Raw genomic sequence first — 17,518 nt, forward strand, 5'->3', positions numbered from 1 at the left:
GGGGCGGCGCGGCGCGGGCCCGGGGTTAGCCATGAGTGGCGGCGTGTATGGGGGAGGTGAGTCCGGCGCCGCCTCGCTTGCCTGTCCTCCCCTCCCCCGCCCCGCGACCGTTGAGCTCGGCGCCGTCCCGTGAGGCAGCGCGTGCGAGCCTCCCCCGGGCGCTTCCCGCCTCCCCGCCGTTCCCTCAGGCCCCGAGCACGGGGGGCCGCGGCACGGTTCTCCCACAACTCCGCAGCGGAGCAGGAGTCCTCCTGGTCCCTCCGTTTCTTAGACGCGGGGTGGCAGCATGCGTGAGGAAAAGGAGGCGGCTGCAGGCCTTGTTTATGTTCCTCCCGGCATCGTTTCGCTGAGATGCTTCCCCCGGCGACCGGCCAAGCCGTGGCCTTGGGCTGAACTAGCGCTGCTCAGGTGCCGGGTGGCCCGAGAAGACCCCGCGCTTTGGAAACTGGGGTGTAGTTTCCTCCCAGAGCACATCTGTACACCCTTCCGTGAGGACTGAAGTCCAGGTGTTTTGTTTCAGACTTTGGTTTTCTTTAGGGTGCGCAGAGCACCTCAGCGAGGATTGGAGCCCACAAGGATGAGGGCGCTTCGTGGTGTGGCAGCCTTCACTGACAGAGTTGGTGTTTTCAGGCCCACCTTTCTAATTCTGGTCACCCCCACGAGGTCTGGGCTCACCTGGATTTGCGTGAGACTGTTAAAAGTACTTTTTGAAAGCTTTGTATTGTAATATATTTAGATGCAACTACATTCTCACTCTTCTGTTAAAATTCCCCTTTTACTTATGCCAAAGGGAAGTATTGTAATGTCCCAGCTAAAGCCTATCTGCAGTCTTCTAATAGCTCTTCGGTAACTGGTGTTCTGAATAGAGAAGTTTCTCCTTGCCTTGAAAAAGATGCCTTCACTTGCTTTTCTTCTTTTGCAAGCAAAACACAGTGGGCAGGGAAAGGTCAGGATTGTAGCAGAGTGTAATAATGATTCACCACCTCTTTGTTAACAATCTTTTCAGATGAAGTTGGGGCTCTTGTTTTTGACATTGGCTCGTATACGGTGAGAGCAGGCTATGCAGGCGAGGACTGTCCAAAGGTGAGAATCTGTGTGACTCAATGGAAATGCAACATGAATTTATGCCTTAGATCTTGTTTGTTAGTTATGAGTTTTCAGAATACGCTGGGTTTTGTTCTGACTGTATTGTATAAGGAAAGCTCTGAATTTATGAGCAAATAACCCACCCAAAATATTAATAATTCTCATATACTGCTTACCTTTTGCCTTACAGGTTGATTTTCCAACAGCCATTGGTGTGGTGCTAGAAAGGGACAATGGCAGCACTCTGATGGAGATAGATGGTGACAAAGGCAAACAAGGGGGCCCAACTTACTATATAGACACCAATGCCCTGAGAGTTCCAAGGGAAAATATGGAGGCCATTTCACCTTTAAAAAATGGAATGAGTATGGTGCTCTGTCTTTTTCTACCTGTTTTTAAAATAGAATTGCTGAGCTGCAAAAAGTCACAGCTTTCATGTAAACAAGTGCTATGTATGGCAACATAAGCCGTAAGAACAGATACCTGATTTACAAATTGCATGACGTACAGTTGGTTTACAGTGTTAGTGGACTTTCAGCATAATTCTTCAAATGTTATGATCACGATGCTTACAGAGGAAGAGAATTCTCAAAGCTATTAAAGGAGGTGTATGTCTGCTGAGGATAGCTTTTGACAAAAGAGCGCTATGCAAAAAAAGCATTGGAAAACTTTTATGTATTTACGAAATGGAACAAAACTTAGAAGTAACTAATCTGCTCGCTTCAATGTTGTTACAGTTGAAGACTGGGATAGCTTCCAGGCAATTTTGGATCACACTTACAAGATGCATATTAAATCTGAAGCAAGTTTGCATCCTGTCCTTATGTCTGAAGCACCAGTGAGTAAAAGCAGCTTTGCATTTTGATTAAGTCTTAACTGTATCTTCTTGCTGACTCTACACACGTTAGTCTTGGACAAGTCTGACATTGGCTTGTAGGTTACGAGTGTTAAAACTTAGCTACAGAAATAACAATTTTAAAATACTCTGCCAGGTTCTGGAAAATAATCTGTTCAAGAAAAACGTCTAAAAGAAGAAAGCAATTTGAAATAGTTTGCATGAGTTGTATTAGAAAGTATTTATAATGTGCTATTGTTTTTCACTTATCGAAAAGGAGTCAAAATTAAAAATGAATCTCGCTTTACTGCCTAGAATAAAAGCAAAAAGATGTTTGGATGTCTTATGTATTAAGTTACACTTAATAAAATGCCATTGAAAATGTCGCTTCATTCAACCTTACAACTAATATTATGTGACAGAGAATAATATTTATAATGGAGAAGTTTTATTTTTTTCTGTCTTCATTTCTGTAAATGGCCCTGTAAGGTAAGTGAAGTGGACGAATGCAAATTTCTGGGAAAATATGCGGACAAGGTTTCTGTTGTGTAATAATGCTCAGCATTTGAAGGGCAGATCTTAAAGTCAGAATACAAAACGTAGACATACCATACAAAAGTTATGCCTTTCTTTAATAAAGTCTTATGAAAGGGATTTTCTTTTTCATTATTCCCTTGTGTTGAATTGTTGCTTGTGGAGTATGGATGAATTTGCGATGGTTATTTCATATTTGATGGCTCAGTGGGTGTCTGACTAGAGGTTCCCATTAACATTCTCCTTACAGAACTAATTTTACTTTAACATATTGGCTTGGAAAAAACTTCATGTTTTCAGTAATGTGTAGAATATTTGATATATATCCTGGCTTAATCACAAGTGCAGTAGAACTGTAGGAAGATACCTTGGAAACAGGAAGGTCTGGATTTATTTTTCTTCAACTGGGCAAGTTATTTCATGTGTCTTTCCACTTGTAAAATGGGCATGTTACTTGTTTTAGAGAGTTCTTTGAGAGTCTGATACTGGAAGACCTGTAGAAGCGTAAAGAAAACTATTGTAACAGTAAAAGTGTATATCACTTTTAATTGTGTGTGATAGATAAGCATTAAGGTATTGTAGAATTGGAATAAAAAGGTTCTAAAGAAGTAAACTACTAGAAATCTGTCTCTATAGAATTTTGATATGATTTGAAACCATGGCTATAATAATTCTAATTACTTCTTTATTGTGTTAGCATTCTTTTAGTGTGCTCTAATGATCCTCAAGATAAACATATCTTCCTTTTGGTCACTTATTTGTGGTTTGGTTTATTTTTTTCTTCTAGTGGAATACTAGAGCAAAACGTGAAAAACTGACTGAATTGATGTTTGAACACTACAACATCCCTGCTTTTTTCTTGTGTAAAACCGCTGTTCTAACAGCGTATCCTTTGGAATGCTTTACCCCTTCCCCTTTGCGCCGCGCCCCTCCACCCCCCCACCCCAATTCCATTTCTGAACTTTAAAGCTTTAGAGCTCAGTTTTGAAGTTCTCCCAATCTGACTGTTTTCCTTGGAGGCAATGTCTTTTTTGGTTTTTTGGTCTTTTTTATTTTTTTCCCATTGTGTACCATGGGTGAGAATATTACAGACCTGAAACGGTGTTATCCAGACTACTAAATACAGTAATCAGAGCTTGAAGTTCCCATAGCCTTAAAATGAATATTTGTGATTATTTTAAACTAATAACATGTTTTCAGCTTCAGAGTCTAAATGAGCTGGATGTACTTAGAGCTTGCTGCATAGTATTGATGTGAGTCTCACCTTTGTACGTCCAAAGCTCAAGTTAGTTCACAGATAGAAATTTAAATGTCGTTCTCTCTATGAGGTTGTGCACTTCATAGAAAGAAGATATGCGCTGGAAAATGGCAAATCCTTTTGTAGAGCCAAGGAATAACACACAGGAATCCTCATTCCTAGTTATGCTCTAATTGTATGGCAACATTTTTTTCTAAAGTGAAAATTACAATGTTTTCCTTAATCATTTTGGCTAGTTTTGCTAATGGGAGATCTACAGGTCTCATTTTGGATAGCGGAGCAACACACACCACTGCTATTCCAGTGCATGATGGATATGTACTTCAGCAAGGTAAAAATTTTCATGGATAACATCATTGCAGTATCAAGGTAGAGTTAGCTTGCTTTCTGCTTTTACACAGATTTAAAAACAACAACAAAACCGTATCCCCTTAAATATGGAGGGGAAAAATAAAAACTCCCTAATGGTGTTCACTGACAAATAGTTTGTTGGGAGAGTTTATTCATGATTTCCATGCTTTCTAGGTTGGTGAGGGGGGTTGGTTCTTTTTGTTTCTCTCTTTTTTTTTTTTTTTTTTTTGCCTTTTTTTTCCACCCCGCCGAGGGCTTTTCCTCTCTTTTTTTAGGTATTGTAAAATCACCACTTGCAGGAGACTTTATTACTATGCAGTGCCGGGAATTGTTTCAAGAAATGAACATAGAGATAATTCCTCCATATATGATTGCTTCAAAGGTGGGAAAGTAACTTTATTTAGTAAGTGTTTGCTTGGGGAGAAGCTTAAATAGTTAACTGATGATCATGTTTCCTACTATCTTAGGAGGCAGTTCGTGAGGGGTCACCAGCAAATTGGAAGAGAAAAGAGAAGTTACCCCAGGTCACTAGGTCCTGGCACAATTACATGTGTAATGTAAGTAGGTCATTTCTCCCACACAAACTCCCCTAGGCATCCCATAGAGAAGTTTTGTTTGCAAGTATGTCAGGTTTTCCTCTTGAAGAACTAGAGAATCTTTAAAAAGTCAGTATCAATTCTATAAATTCTGTCAAACTGAAGACTGAAATTCTTATAACCATATTATTCTTAACTCCATAGTGTGTCATTCAGGACTTCCAAGCTTCTGTCCTCCAAGTATCAGATTCAACCTATGATGAACAGTACGTCACTGTTTTCCTTCTTGTAAAATTAATTGTCAGTTGTGCATGGGGTGCTTAGCCTGTTCATTGCTGTTGGCTGGTTTTATTACAGAGGACATTTTTAGATAAAATCTGTTTATTTCTGAAAGTAGAAATACAGTGTACATCCAGGTGATAGTTTTTTACTTAATATTCCAAGATGCATGAGATCATAATAAATATTATCGAAAGTGTAGGTCATATCAATCACAATGCTCCAGTTGAAACCTTGGTTTATAATGCTACTTAGTTTAGATAACTTAAGATCCTGTTTACATTGCACTTTAACATGTTACTTTCTGACGAATGCTCTAGGGTAGCAGCACAGATGCCAACAGTTCATTACGAGTTCCCCAATGGCTATAACTGTGACTTTGGTGCTGAGCGTCTAAAAATTCCTGAGGGGCTGTTTGACCCTTCTAATGTGAAGGTAAAACAACTGTGATATGTAGTAATTGGAAGGCTTTAGATTACTAGATTATCACATGGCTTCCTTTTGTATGATGTGCTTAATTTCATGATTTGTATGTGTGTATTTACACAGTGTGGTTCTCTTGGGGGTACAACTTGCCTGTGTTGTTTTAGGGTTGAGCTAGCGAAGCATGAAATGTAGTTCAAAATGGGTGGTGATGACCTGAATGGGAAAATAGGATTTTTTTCTTTTTTTTCCTTCCCTAAAAAATGCTTAGCTCCCTCTCTAGTAATATTTGTAAATTCAACACATTCAGGGTTTCTATGTGCCTTGCTCTTTTAAAGTGATGATGTGTAGATTACTAATTTTAATTCTAGGGTTTATCTGGTAACACGATGTTGGGTGTGAGCCACGTTGTCACAACAAGCGTTGGAATGTGTGATATAGACATCAGGCCGGTAAGTGTTAGTCAGACATGTATTACTTTAAGGCATAGATATTTTTCTGCTGATATAATTTTTTGGGACTAGAACACTGTTGATGAAGAAATGTGCATTTCCTAGGATAATGATAAACACATCAGAATAATTCTCTTAAGTATTACATATTTGTATATAGGATTATGTACAATTACTGTTTCGTCTTACAAAATGCTAAATCAGGATTTTTTACTTTTACTCTGTGTTTCTACCTATATTTAAATAGCTAACGTCCAGATTTTGTGGCTGGCACTGCATAATGTGCATTGTACATAATTTTGAGTGTTATCTTCAGATTTTTGGGCGTGGCAGACACACTTTCTAAACATAATCAATCGTACGGAACTTTTGTAGAAAGTAGAAGGAAGAGAAGAGGTTTTAAAGGAGAACTTTCTTTTTAAAACTCTGTTCTAACTTTCTCAGGTGTCAATTTGAAAATACTCAAGTTTGATACGGACTGCATGGGGGTTGTTTCAAAAATTTTTCCTCTTAACTTGTGTGTCAGGCTGGCTTAGGACAGGCCATGATTTGCGTTCACCAGCTGCAGCATTAGTGAGGTTGAAAACTGTTGCAGTGCTGTGGGATTTTCCTTTGTGGTTGGAACATCCAGCTGTAAGGAAACGAACAGTTTGGATACAGGAGATATGTGTAGGTGTAGGGTTCTCTATAGTAGAAAATATTCTGTGAAATCATTTAGAATCATTAGTCACATAGCTTCTGTCTTCCTTGTATAGTTTAATATTAAGCTGTCTTGAAATATTTTTCAAGTGATTAAAAAATTCATTGGAATCAGAGAGGTCATATTGTTGGCATCAAGTGATGTATTATTGCTGTTGATTATATGTACTTGTGTGCCATTCCTCTCTATTCTGTGAAACAGTTGTTTTCAGAATGATTTCAGAGTTAATATTGTAGGTTGCTTATTCTCTTTTTAGGGCCTCTATGGCAGTGTGATTGTAGCAGGAGGAAACACTCTAATACAGAGTTTCACAGACAGATTGAACAGAGAACTGTCTCAGAAGACTCCACCGGTAAAACAACTCTTTAAATTACTGTGTTGAGTTACTTACCATTTTGCTTTTCTGCTGCATAAATACACAAGCATGTATCATAGCTTTGACTTTGTTAGGAACCCAACAGCTGAAGAGATTTCTGTGGGGAAAGAAGTCTCCTCCTTCTCCAAAGAAAAGGAAGAAGTCTTGAAAAGTTCTTACATTAAATGAATTCCAGCAGATATTATAACTGCTTTCTGAACATTTTACTTCTCCATTCCTGCTTTCAGATTGTGATTCTAAGTTCTGTAATTGTCCCTAAGCAACAGTCACTATTTCCCTTGATGGCCTCTCTTCTGAAGTGTTGCTGACTAACTTGAGGCACATTCAGTCATTCTGCCTGAGGTCTTGTCACATTGTCACGGGAATTGTTCTTTCTGGATTCTACAGACAACTCAACCTACTCATAGATAAAACCTGGTGATTTAACATACTTGTATTTTTTTTTTTTTAAACACTTGATGTCAAAGAAAGTATTAATACCTTACACCTGTGTTCTTGAGAGCACATACAGCGTATGGTGTTTCTTGAACATTCATATTCAAGAAAAAATGATCTACTTGTAGCAACTCTGAAATCATGACTATTATGAGAAACTGAGAAAGGTAGTTACTTGGTGCTTCTTATAATAGCTGAGGAGGAGCCCACTGAAATTCAAAGATTTTATTGCTACAAGACATTTTGAAAGCAAAAGGAATGAATGGGTCCAAAAAGGACTAGATGAATTAAGTTCAGCAACGTTAGACATTTTAATCCCAGTGCACACTTTAAGTAGCCCAGTGTTAGAGATGACAATATATACTGTGAGTATTATTGCTCTCTACCTGCCCTATTTCTAGCCTTAAGCATTTGCTGCTGCTCCCTGTTGGGAGACAAGATAAAAGCCACACGTGTTCTGTTCCACTATGGGTATTCTTGAATTCGAAGTACAGGGCAGATGAGCATCATTGCAAGTTTAATAAAATTGACCTTTTTCACCTGCATGTTGGTATATACACCAAGTTCCTTGTGCTGTCCTTCTCTTGTCCCTAGAGGTTACCAGCCTACAATTTGTCCGATTGTTCTTTCATTTTACCTCCTTTTCTATTCAGAGCATGCGCCTCAAGTTGATAGCAAACAACACAACAGTGGAGCGGAGGTTCAGCTCATGGATTGGTGGTTCTATTTTGGCTTCTTTGGTGAGTAAACCTGTGTTACTATGTTGCTATGCTAAGCAGCACTGTCACCCAAAAATCTAATTCCGCGTAAGTGTGCATTGTAGAGTTTGTGCTACCGTAGCAATCATAATCTTGTCTATCCTTGTGGTCAGGTGAAGGGAATCTATTTAAAAACAAGACAACATGAGCATTTCCAATCAGAAAATAACTTGCCACATTCTCCCATTTTTAATGGCAAGGTGCAGACTTGAAATACGCTATCTAGAAATGGTATGTATCTAGTACACCATGAAAGTAGCAAACCTGCTTCTGCCTCATATTCCTGAGCTTAATTCTACAAGTTACTGAGTACTGAAATGGTTTGTGGGGATTAATTTAGCAGAGTGGGAAAGGGAGGCTAAATCAGCTTTCAGTACTGCAACTTCCTGTCTTTAGTTTAATCACTAGCAATATAAAACTCAAAGGAAATGATAGTTAAGCAGGTCAAGTCTTCTCACCTCACTTAATGTAAAGACTTGCTTGTTTTTCCTTCTAGGAAAAGTTAATCATGGTTCACTTAACCTTCATTTGTTTTCTGATTTTTTTTTTTTTTTTTTTTTTTGTAGGGTACTTTTCAACAAATGTGGATTTCTAAACAAGAATATGAAGAAGGAGGAAAACAGTGTGTAGAAAGAAAATGTCCTTAAACGTCTTACTGTGAAAACTGCTGCCTGCTCAGTGCTCCTTCTGTTTTATAGCTTTAGCATACTCAGGAATGGGATGGACTCTTTTTTGTAGAAAGTTTTATATTGGATTTTTTGCATAATTCAAGTTCCATTTTAACAAACCTTAGAAATTTTGAGAGACCTAATTGGTACTGTCATAGAAAAAGGATGTTTACATCCCTTGTAAAGCAATAATTCATGTAACAAGCATTTTATAATTTTGTATAAATGTCTATTTTCTCTAGTATCTTTTCCTGGGAACAGCTTTACAGGTTACCTAATAGATGGAGGCATAACCTTGCCAATGCCCGTGCAAATTTATTAAAAATCTCTTGTCTACTTTCACATATTAGTCTTCCTTGCTGGTACTTTGGCCTTATATTGCTCTTATTTCTCTCTTAAAAAATAAAATTTGGTCTTTTATATTTGAGCAACTTTGTGAGTACTTGCAGAGAAAGTTATTCTTCTGTTTTAAAAATGGAAAGTTTGTATTTAGTGATCTACTATAGGTGACTCAGTTCAGTGTGAACTTTTACTGTCTAGTGAAAGTGTTACATTCCACTTAGTGAATGTTATATTAAACACTGGTTTGCTAATTTTCTATTATGGGGCAATTTCATTTCAGCAAACAATCAGTGCTTTCCACCTGATTTCTAAGAATGTACATAATGCCTTTGTGATGTAGGTGAGAAGCAAAACTTGTTCGAGCCTGGGAAGTTAAGGCAAAGAATTGTCTTTCCAAGACAAGAATAGTCGTAGAAGACCTCAGGGTGTGGCTTGACATTTTACAGGGAGCTGTAACTCAAAGGGGCAGTCACTACTGGTTTATTGCTGGTATAGCTCCCTCAGCTGGCTCACGGCAGGATTGATAAGTGCCTGCATTTTGCATGGGGAGCATGCACTCAGGGTCAGAGGAAGTAGGATGATTTTTTTTTTTTTTTTTTTTTTGGCAGGAACTGGCTGTCAAGATGCAGCTCTATGTTGCTCTTAAGATTACTCTAATTTACAACTGTGTGATGTTCTGTATTGGGACACAATGAAGTCTTGCTCCTTATCTTAAAAGCTCTGGAAAACCAAATAGCATTTAACTGATTTAAAAAAAAAAAAAAATGTAAACAGTACTGCTACATTTTTCGTATCCTAAAAGACCTTGTGGGTAAATAATGATGAGGACTCTAGTTGAAAACAGTTTCACGTTACCTCCAAACAATAAAGTAATTTATCAAAACAGCCTGCTTTTGTCTTATCGTGATAACCATTAGTTGCTCCTGAGACAAAGTTGCTTGCTCACGATTTTCAAAGCTATTGCCAAACTGTATTTCCCTCACAAAATGAGGCAAACTTAAGTCAGCTACACTAGGTGATAGAAGTCGGCAGCTATTGTTGTCATACTGGAAGAAAAAGACTTAGTCTAGTTTGCATTCAAGTAGAATGTGGAATGTCAACTGTACCTTAGCACACGGCAACAAGTAATGCTTTATCAAGTTACTGTGGCATCGGCGAAGTACTAAGATTGACTGGACAGCTTGTAGCTAGAGGTGAAGATACAAAGTAGGCTTTTGTGGTTTCTCTTCCTGAATTGAGCAGTAGCAGCACTTTTCTACTTCAGTTTCATAGAAGACTATTACCAGTCTTCCTTCAAACATTTTGCACGCTGCAAAAAAAATAATTGCACAAATGTTTGAATTGGTCATAGGTATCTAGAAATCTAGGTGTATAAAGACTGCATTGCTAAAAGTTCACGTGCTAAATATTTCATGCTTTCTAACAAGCCAGACTTAAAGGAGGGAAAAAGTTTCTTGGAGCAGACTGAAGAGTGCATTTTTCCATGCTTTTATGCAGAAAGCACATGTAACTTAGGTGACGTACCCATAACCCAGATGATCAGGGAACAAAGGCTGGCATGTGAGCTTCAGAGGCTCTCATGTTTCTGTCTGGTTTTAATGCATGTTTGTTAAACTAAACCAGGTAAATACTATCCCTACAGTTTATACTTTCATCTGGCAGTTAGTTGCTGCTTTTCACTGTTAATGATGTATGTCTCACTTTTATAATAGCTGGTTAATATCATTTTTCAAATGTTTCTAGAAACAACTGTTAGGATTAATTTGAGTTATGCACCAAAGCTGCTTTTTAATTCCAGATCACAAGTTTAATTTAGGTCAAATGTGGGATTAAAAAAAAGAAGAAAGATGGAGACTCTCAGGAATGTCTCAGTCGAGTTGTTTGCTGGTTTCAGAACACGTTTCATGTTCCAGTCACAAAGCCACTTGACCAGTTGCTTGCAGTGCTCTTCCAGCATGTTACTGGCTCTGAGATTTTACAGCAAGGTGAGGGAACTTCCTTTTTAAGACCTTCTGCCTCGTCTTCTCTAGGTTTTGCCGCCTTGCCCTTCTACGTAAAGATTTTTCAAGTCTGAGCCTGAAATAAGGAAGTCAGTGTGGTTAATTTCTAGCTAGCTTGTAAAATCCTTAATGAGCTCACCTGCCCAATCAAATAGAGGCTCCCACTGATTAACAACTTCAGTATTAATTTGCTTTCAATAAGCAAAAATGCCTGCAAAGCAAGCTTTTTTTTTTTTTCCCCTTCTGCTTTTGAATTCTACAGAAATTCAACCCCTGGGAGGATTTTAGGTACTCTGCATGTAAAATGACTTTTACAGTACAACTTCATAGATAACCAAGTCTCTTAATAACTAAGATGGGAACAGCAAAAAGAAACAGAGCAAGCTGTAATTTTATAAAAGCCTTCTTTTCCGTCTACTAGCTGTAAAAACAGCAAAACAAGAAGATTACTATTTTTTCCTTGCAAGTGGAATAAGGAGGACTGAGGAACAAATCAGAAAATAACTTTCAATGTCAAAAAAATATTTTTACCTGATGAAGTGATTCACATGAGGTAAGTAATAGAATTTCCTCTTTTTGTATTTTTTGTTCAAGTACCATGGTATTGGCCATTCCTTATAAGTGTACCTGTTAAAGATAGAAAAAAGTGATTATAGAATGTATACTTTGTCTTCATTCTTGGATTCTACCAGTTAGTTACCACTTGGTTACAGTAGGGTGATAAAGTGGTCTGACTGGTAGATCGCAGAATTTCCATGTGGGTATTTACTTTCAGCTCTATTGCTGGCTGAGTTTGTAACTACATCTCATACGTAGTTCAGCATCTTTCTGTAGAAAGTGGTCTTGCTTTAAAAACTGTAGATGTTTGAAGAGAGGGCCCGATATAGATAGTGATTCTTTGCATTTATATTTCAAAGTTACTCCTTCATAAGAAAACTTGCAAAAGCTGATGTGAACAAACTATGTGAAGAGAGTTTTGTTTCTACTACAATTTTCTTTGAATGTCAGTGTTTGAGTGTCATGCCAAGTGCAAATCTGCCTGAACATAAGTCTTTCCCTCTAGATACAGAATCTGCCTGAACATAAGTCTTTCCCTCTAGATACAGACTCTATTATTTCTGTTTGGGGTTTCTTTTGCATATGGGCTGCACAGATGGCTTGTGCAGACTTACCTACAGACTCCAGTGCATCTAGATTGTGTCAGACCTACTATTATGTGTATTGCAGAGGTTCAGCGTGTGCTGAAAGACCATTCATGTCATCTGCCCTCTCACCCTGCTTTAACTGGCGACTGGACTTCCAAATATATGGGCAAACACTTCTTTGTGGACAATGTTTCCAAACAGAAAGAGGTGTACAGAAGCCTTATCCCTAGAGACGTAAATCTAGTGGTTAGTGCATTTAGTACTCTGCTGATTTATATTTAATGGGTAAACAAATGGATAACAACTCAAAATTCACCATTATTATAACGTGTGACTTTCTGTTATGTACACTGTTACTGCAGAGCTGAATGCTGTAATTATTGCTTCAAATGCCAATATGATGAGGGTAAAATTCTGGTTAATGAAATAGCAGGTCCTGCCAGAGCCTTCAGCATCATCACCTGAAATTACAGATTATTGGAAGTATCTGGACAATAAGTAATTCTAAAGGTAGAAGCTTCTAAGTAAGTTAAATATCTGCTAAGTCTAGTAGGGAATTCCAACGGATGTTTATGTGGTCTCATGCAATACTTTGGGTGGTGCAGTCAGAACACAGTTGTCCCCCAATATGTGGATTTTGCATTATAACTGGGGAAGTCCAGACAGTTCAACTTGAACAGTACTCCCTAGTTCATTCATGTGTTACAGAATCGCTATAGTAACAGACATCCTCCGAGCACAGAAATCACATTAATTATAACAAAATTAGTTTCATGTAACTAATGGTAGAGTTTGCCATTGAATTATTTAGCAATAATTATAACCACATTAAAAAAAACCCACACAAAAACCAAAACTCAAGAAGCACCTGAATGCTGACCAGAAAACATGTTTCTTTCTATACAGTATATACATTCTTTCTTAATTAGATAAGGATTTTCTGGTAAAGAGACATACCACAAGAAAAATTCACATATATGAGAAAAAAAAAAAAGTTTTTTTTCATACCAGTAGGTGCGTCCTAAGAAGTCATGTCTCCACTCGCCAGGTACTGGTTTTTCATGGCCAGTTTGTAAAAGCCTCAAAGCAATTTCTCTTTCTCTGACAACCAAGTCTATATTTTTCATAGATTTTTCTACCTGGAAATAGGAAATAGTTTCAGGATGAGCCAACAAAACACAATGCTGACAATTTAAAAGATCTCAAATGGAGATCTAAGACAAAATTTAAAGGAAAAGCAAAACACACTAGGACTTCCATCATGAGTAATCTCACAGTTGGGGACTGAGTGAAACAGCTGAACTGGCCCTGTGTACTAGAACAGTAAAGAATGGGTGCTTAAAAAAACCTTAACTTACAAGTAGAAGAGAGATTAAATAACTGACAGTCTGAATATTCATTAAAGACCACCTGGCTAAATACATAAAGCCAGATCTAATGCTGATGCTAGAAGCGTAGAAAGCTCTGAGGCAGGAAGAAAGTAGGAGAAGCAAATAGAAGATAGGCTATATGCATTTCTGTCAGATGGTTTGTAATGGCTGTTTGTTATTCTAGTTTGCACTTTGAGACTGTGACCAGACTCCGTAATGCCTGTTGGCTGATTAGGAAGCTGCCTTAACCAAACTATGACACTTGAGTTGAAGGTTTTTAGTCAGGTCTGCCACATAATATTACTGTAACACACATTACATATGGCAACATGTTAAATGCTCTGGGAAGCTGCTAGAGCTCATTTTAATAAACAGATTGCTGTATTTTGTCTCTGTGCAATCATAGTATTTAACTGCTGCTTGACTTCTACTTTTCTTGGGCTTCAGCCAAAACCAAACAGGCAATTAGTAAGATTTGACTTTTGGAATGTTGGGGCCACTTAACAAGTTCCCTCCCAAAGCAAGTTCTACTGTGATTCAGAGTTGCTGAATAGGGATGTGTAGGTGGGACTAAGCAGAAAATACTCTTCAGAATGGGAATTACAAATCACAGTTGAGAAACCGTATTATGATAAATTAGAACAAGATACACCAGGAGATCCAGAGGAGAGCTTTGTATTGGATCTTCCCTAATTCATAACTACAGTGATGAAATGACAGGAGTAGGAGACCAAATCCACATCTGACACAAAAAACAGAGATCATAACACAGTTGCAGATGCATGTGATGGCAAATATACAGTTAAATGATAAACCATACAAAGAAATTCAGAGGAACAATATAAAGGTCAGACTTTTCCCAAATTAATTTGGATAAATAGTGGGGTATCCGAGAATATCTCATGTCAAACAGCTGGATTATTTAATTGGTCAGTGAAGGTGTAGATTTCCATCTGTGAGACATAAGCATGGCAGTCGATTTATAAGTAAATGAAGTTTTCAATGGTAAAGATACTGAGGAAAGAATGTAATAAATTAGTTACAGAATCACAATAATACAAAAGAAGGAAGGGATGACAAAAGTGAGGACAGCAAAGGGCACAAGTTTGGAGAAGACAATGTCAGGCAAGAAGTTGGCAACAATTAAGTAGATAAAAGAGTTTGTGAAGGGTTTACTAGGAAGTTTCTAGAAATCCTCTAGTGCAGTTTCAGGGCGTAAAGATGGCAAAGTATTTCTTAACATTATAACAGGTGGAGAGGCCTTTCCCACAATGTTGCTTGAGCACAGTGTTTGTGCTTATACTAAAATCAGGGAAGTATTTTAGAAATGGTCTTTAACAAGTTTACAAACACATTACCTTTCACTCAGCAATTTTACTTGAGTTATATTTTTAGCTAGTATGAAAAAGTTACCTTTTCTAATCGTTCTGGACTTGGCATAGGCCTGAGTTGTCGTTTTGATTCTTGCTCTAAAGTTAAAAGCATGTTTTTTTCCTTCAGTAGGACATACCTAGATCAGAAAGCATAGTACTTCAAAAATAATTTCTAGAATCATTGGCAATTATTCACTCACTACCCTGCTGGATAGAGCACATATAACCCCATATCCTGTACCTATAAAGAAGCGAAAAGTTACTGACCAACTGGAGAAAGCCCAGAGGTGGGCCAGGGAGGGCTGACGTACAGGACAGGCAAGGAGAGGCTGAGGGAGACAGGTTTACTCAACCTGGAACAAAGAAGGCTAAGGAGGGAAGAGATTAACACTAAGTAGTCTTCCACTACCTGACCGAGACAGACTCTTCTTACAGGTGCACAGCAAAAGGACAAGATATAGCAAGGAAAAAACTATTCACAGCAATAATCAAGTACTAGTTTAGCCCTGGCAGAAGTTGTCGAGTAGTGAGGCAATCTCCAGCCTCGGAGACTTTCAAAATCGGAATGGATGCAGACCTGAGCAACCTGATCCAATTTAGTGGTTAGCCCCACCAGAGGTCACTTCCAACCAAGTCTGTCCTGCAGTTTGAACAACCCCCAAAGGGCTCAAACTCAGCCTCTTCGTACCAAACCTGAACCCTTTGTACTGGACACAACTATCACACGAGCACCTGCAGTACAGCTTTCGTATTCTGAGCAGTACCAGAACTTGGGCTGCTCCAAGCCCAAAGCGGGCTTAAGCATGCAGAGCTGTACAGCAGACTAAAGCTACTGGCTAGTAAGTTCACTAGCCACGTTTTAATAAAACGTGCAGAGCTGCTTTGAAAGAAGAGAAGCTACTTCACTAAAACTTACTTACCAAAGTTTGTGCAAGTCTTCACTACTCTTGCCCCTTAGCTGCTTTATATTCCATGCATCCCCTGTAAAAAAAAAAAAAAAAAATCATCGATTTAATAGCACAAAGTTGTCTTATTCTGAAAAAAAGTGCTTCTATTAGCAGGCTCAGCTGACTCAACAGAACAAAGATCACTTTTTTAAAAAAATACTACCTCTTGGAAAGCTATCCTTGTGGATATTCAGCTTTGCTTTGAATATACAAATACATTAAAAAGGCAATGACATATACTCATTATTTGTGTTTGTAAAAGGCAGGGAACAGGGAAAGCTGTAAGATGAATCTTTACACTGAAATATTTTTCTTCCATGGTACTGTATATTTAATCAAAGAACATCTCTTCTGTGATACACTCTCACTTAAGAGCAAGGCGGAGAATTTACAGCAAAATATTTTGCTGCATAATAGCTATTTGCCTTCATAAACACAGCATACACAGAAAAAATAAAAAAGGCAGGGAACAGGGAAAGCTGTAAGATGAATCTTTACACTGAAATATTTTTCTTCCATGGTACTGTATATTTAATCAAAGAACATCTCTTCTGTGATACACTCTCACTTAAGAGCAAGGCGGAGAATTTACAGCAAAATATTTTGCTGCATAATAGCTATTTGCCTTCATAAACACAGCATACACAGAAAAAATAAAATTAAGAGGCATAAAATGCTCAAGTATATTTATGTACATATAAAAAATGAGTTTTGCGTAGCTATGAATACTTCCTATCATGCAAAAGAATAGGTCAGATTTCAGCTGAGCACAAGTGGCTCAAAGATCACTATCAGAAGTGCTAAATATAACTCACCAGACTTTACAGTTTTTTCTCCCCAGTTTCTCGGATCATCAAAAAATTCCTCCAGACCTCTCCGAGACAAAGTAGTATGCAGAAACTTCAACTGATGGAGGGGCTCAACTTTTGCTAGGTTCTTGTGAAATAGATTCAGTGTCAATCTGCATAAAAATTAGAAGGAAAACTATATATGGTAAGAAAAATAATGTTCAGCTAAATGAGAGTATTTCTTTCATTCATAAAGGCGCAGGTCCTACAGACAGATGAATGCCACAGCCTAGGGGGAAAAGGCACGGGTTCCATTATTCATAAAAATGTCATCTCGGTGTTGTTTTTTCCTCCTCCTGTCTCATCTAATTATCGTTTATCTATACTCAGAGATAAATAGCAACTTGAAAATTAAAAGAAAGAATATGTTTGAGCTACACTGTCCAAGAACACGACCTCCCACGCCGACTTTAATTAAACGGCAGAAGCAGTAAACACACGGTACAAGCACGACAAAACCCCACGCTGGAAGCACGAGCGTAACAACTGCAAAACAGTAAGGTGCACAGGGAAACGCTTCATACTACGCTTACACAATGCTTTACAATACAAGCCGCGCTGCAACCCTCAGCCGAGGTTTCAGAAGCCAGGACAGCCGGTCTCCTGCCGACTCCCCCGACACCCCCCTGCCGCCTCCCCCGCAACGCGGAGCGCGAAGGCCGCTAAGGGCGGCTCTCCTTCTTCCCGGGAACAGGGCTACGGGCCGCGACGCGCCCATCCCCACCCCAACCGGTTCCTGAGCCTCAGCCTCCGCCGCCCCGGTGCCTACCCGGGGAGGCCGGCAGCCGTCGAGCCCGGCCGG

At 38.7% G+C, this 17,518-nt stretch overlaps 2 protein-coding genes across 3 annotated transcripts; one reads left to right on the forward strand and one right to left on the reverse strand.

Moving 5' to 3' along the window:
- Nucleotide 1: 1 nt before the first annotated feature.
- Nucleotides 2-9,117, forward strand: LOC103906187 (actin-like protein 6A). 2 transcript variants are annotated; one of them, XM_009288042.2, is made up of 14 exons: nucleotides 8-56; nucleotides 1,007-1,083; nucleotides 1,277-1,451; nucleotides 1,824-1,924; nucleotides 3,243-3,340; nucleotides 3,950-4,044; nucleotides 4,340-4,446; nucleotides 4,532-4,621; nucleotides 4,805-4,866; nucleotides 5,200-5,314; nucleotides 5,674-5,754; nucleotides 6,711-6,806; nucleotides 7,919-8,005; nucleotides 8,590-9,117. In XM_009288042.2, the coding sequence occupies exons 1-14, from the start codon at nucleotides 32-34 to the stop codon at nucleotides 8,668-8,670; spliced, it is 1,290 nt and encodes a 429-aa protein (XP_009286317.1). In that variant the 5' UTR covers nucleotides 8-31; the 3' UTR covers nucleotides 8,671-9,117. The 2 variants fall into 2 exon arrangements, with proteins under 2 accessions (XP_009286318.1, XP_009286317.1); XM_009288043.2 differs by lacking the exon at nucleotides 1,007-1,083 and having other exon boundaries at nucleotides 2-56.
- A 1,683-nt stretch (nucleotides 9,118-10,800) lies between these two features.
- MRPL47 (mitochondrial ribosomal protein L47) lies at nucleotides 10,801-17,264 on the reverse strand. The gene is made up of 7 exons (XM_009288045.2): nucleotides 17,250-17,264; nucleotides 16,684-16,829; nucleotides 15,842-15,902; nucleotides 14,962-15,058; nucleotides 13,187-13,317; nucleotides 11,565-11,660; nucleotides 10,801-11,109 (listed from the first exon to the last, which is right to left on the reverse strand). Exons 4-7 carry the CDS (start codon nucleotides 15,031-15,033, stop codon nucleotides 10,992-10,994), a joined length of 417 nt encoding a protein of 138 aa, XP_009286320.1. The 5' UTR covers nucleotides 15,034-15,058; nucleotides 15,842-15,902; nucleotides 16,684-16,829; nucleotides 17,250-17,264; the 3' UTR covers nucleotides 10,801-10,991.
- Nucleotides 17,265-17,518: the final 254 nt, after the last annotated feature.

This window comes from Aptenodytes forsteri, unplaced genomic scaffold (genome assembly GCF_000699145.1).
Source record: "Aptenodytes forsteri isolate BGI_AS27 unplaced genomic scaffold, ASM69914v1 Scaffold72, whole genome shotgun sequence".
Lineage (NCBI taxonomy): Eukaryota > Metazoa > Chordata > Aves > Sphenisciformes > Spheniscidae > Aptenodytes > Aptenodytes forsteri.

Coding starts and splice junctions, on each gene's coding strand:
- LOC103906187 (XM_009288042.2), top strand. CDS start 32: ATGAGTGGCGGCGTGTATGGGGGAG. Junction 1,925..3,242: donor TCCTTATGTCTGAAGCACCA/GTGAGTAAAAGC, acceptor TTTTTCTTCTAG/TGGAATACTAGAGCAAAACG. Junction 5,315..5,673: donor TTGACCCTTCTAATGTGAAG/GTAAAACAACTG, acceptor TTTTAATTCTAG/GGTTTATCTGGTAACACGAT.
- MRPL47 (XM_009288045.2), bottom strand. CDS start 15,033: ATGCTTTTAACTTTAGAGCAAGAATCAAAACGACAACTCAGGCCTATG. Junction 13,318..14,961: donor GTCCAGAACGATTAGAAAAG/GTAACTTTTTCA, acceptor TCCTATTTCCAG/GTAGAAAAATCTATGAAAAA. Junction 11,110..11,564: donor CATGTGAATCACTTCATCAG/GTAAAAATATTT, acceptor TCCTTATTTCAG/GCTCAGACTTGAAAAATCTT.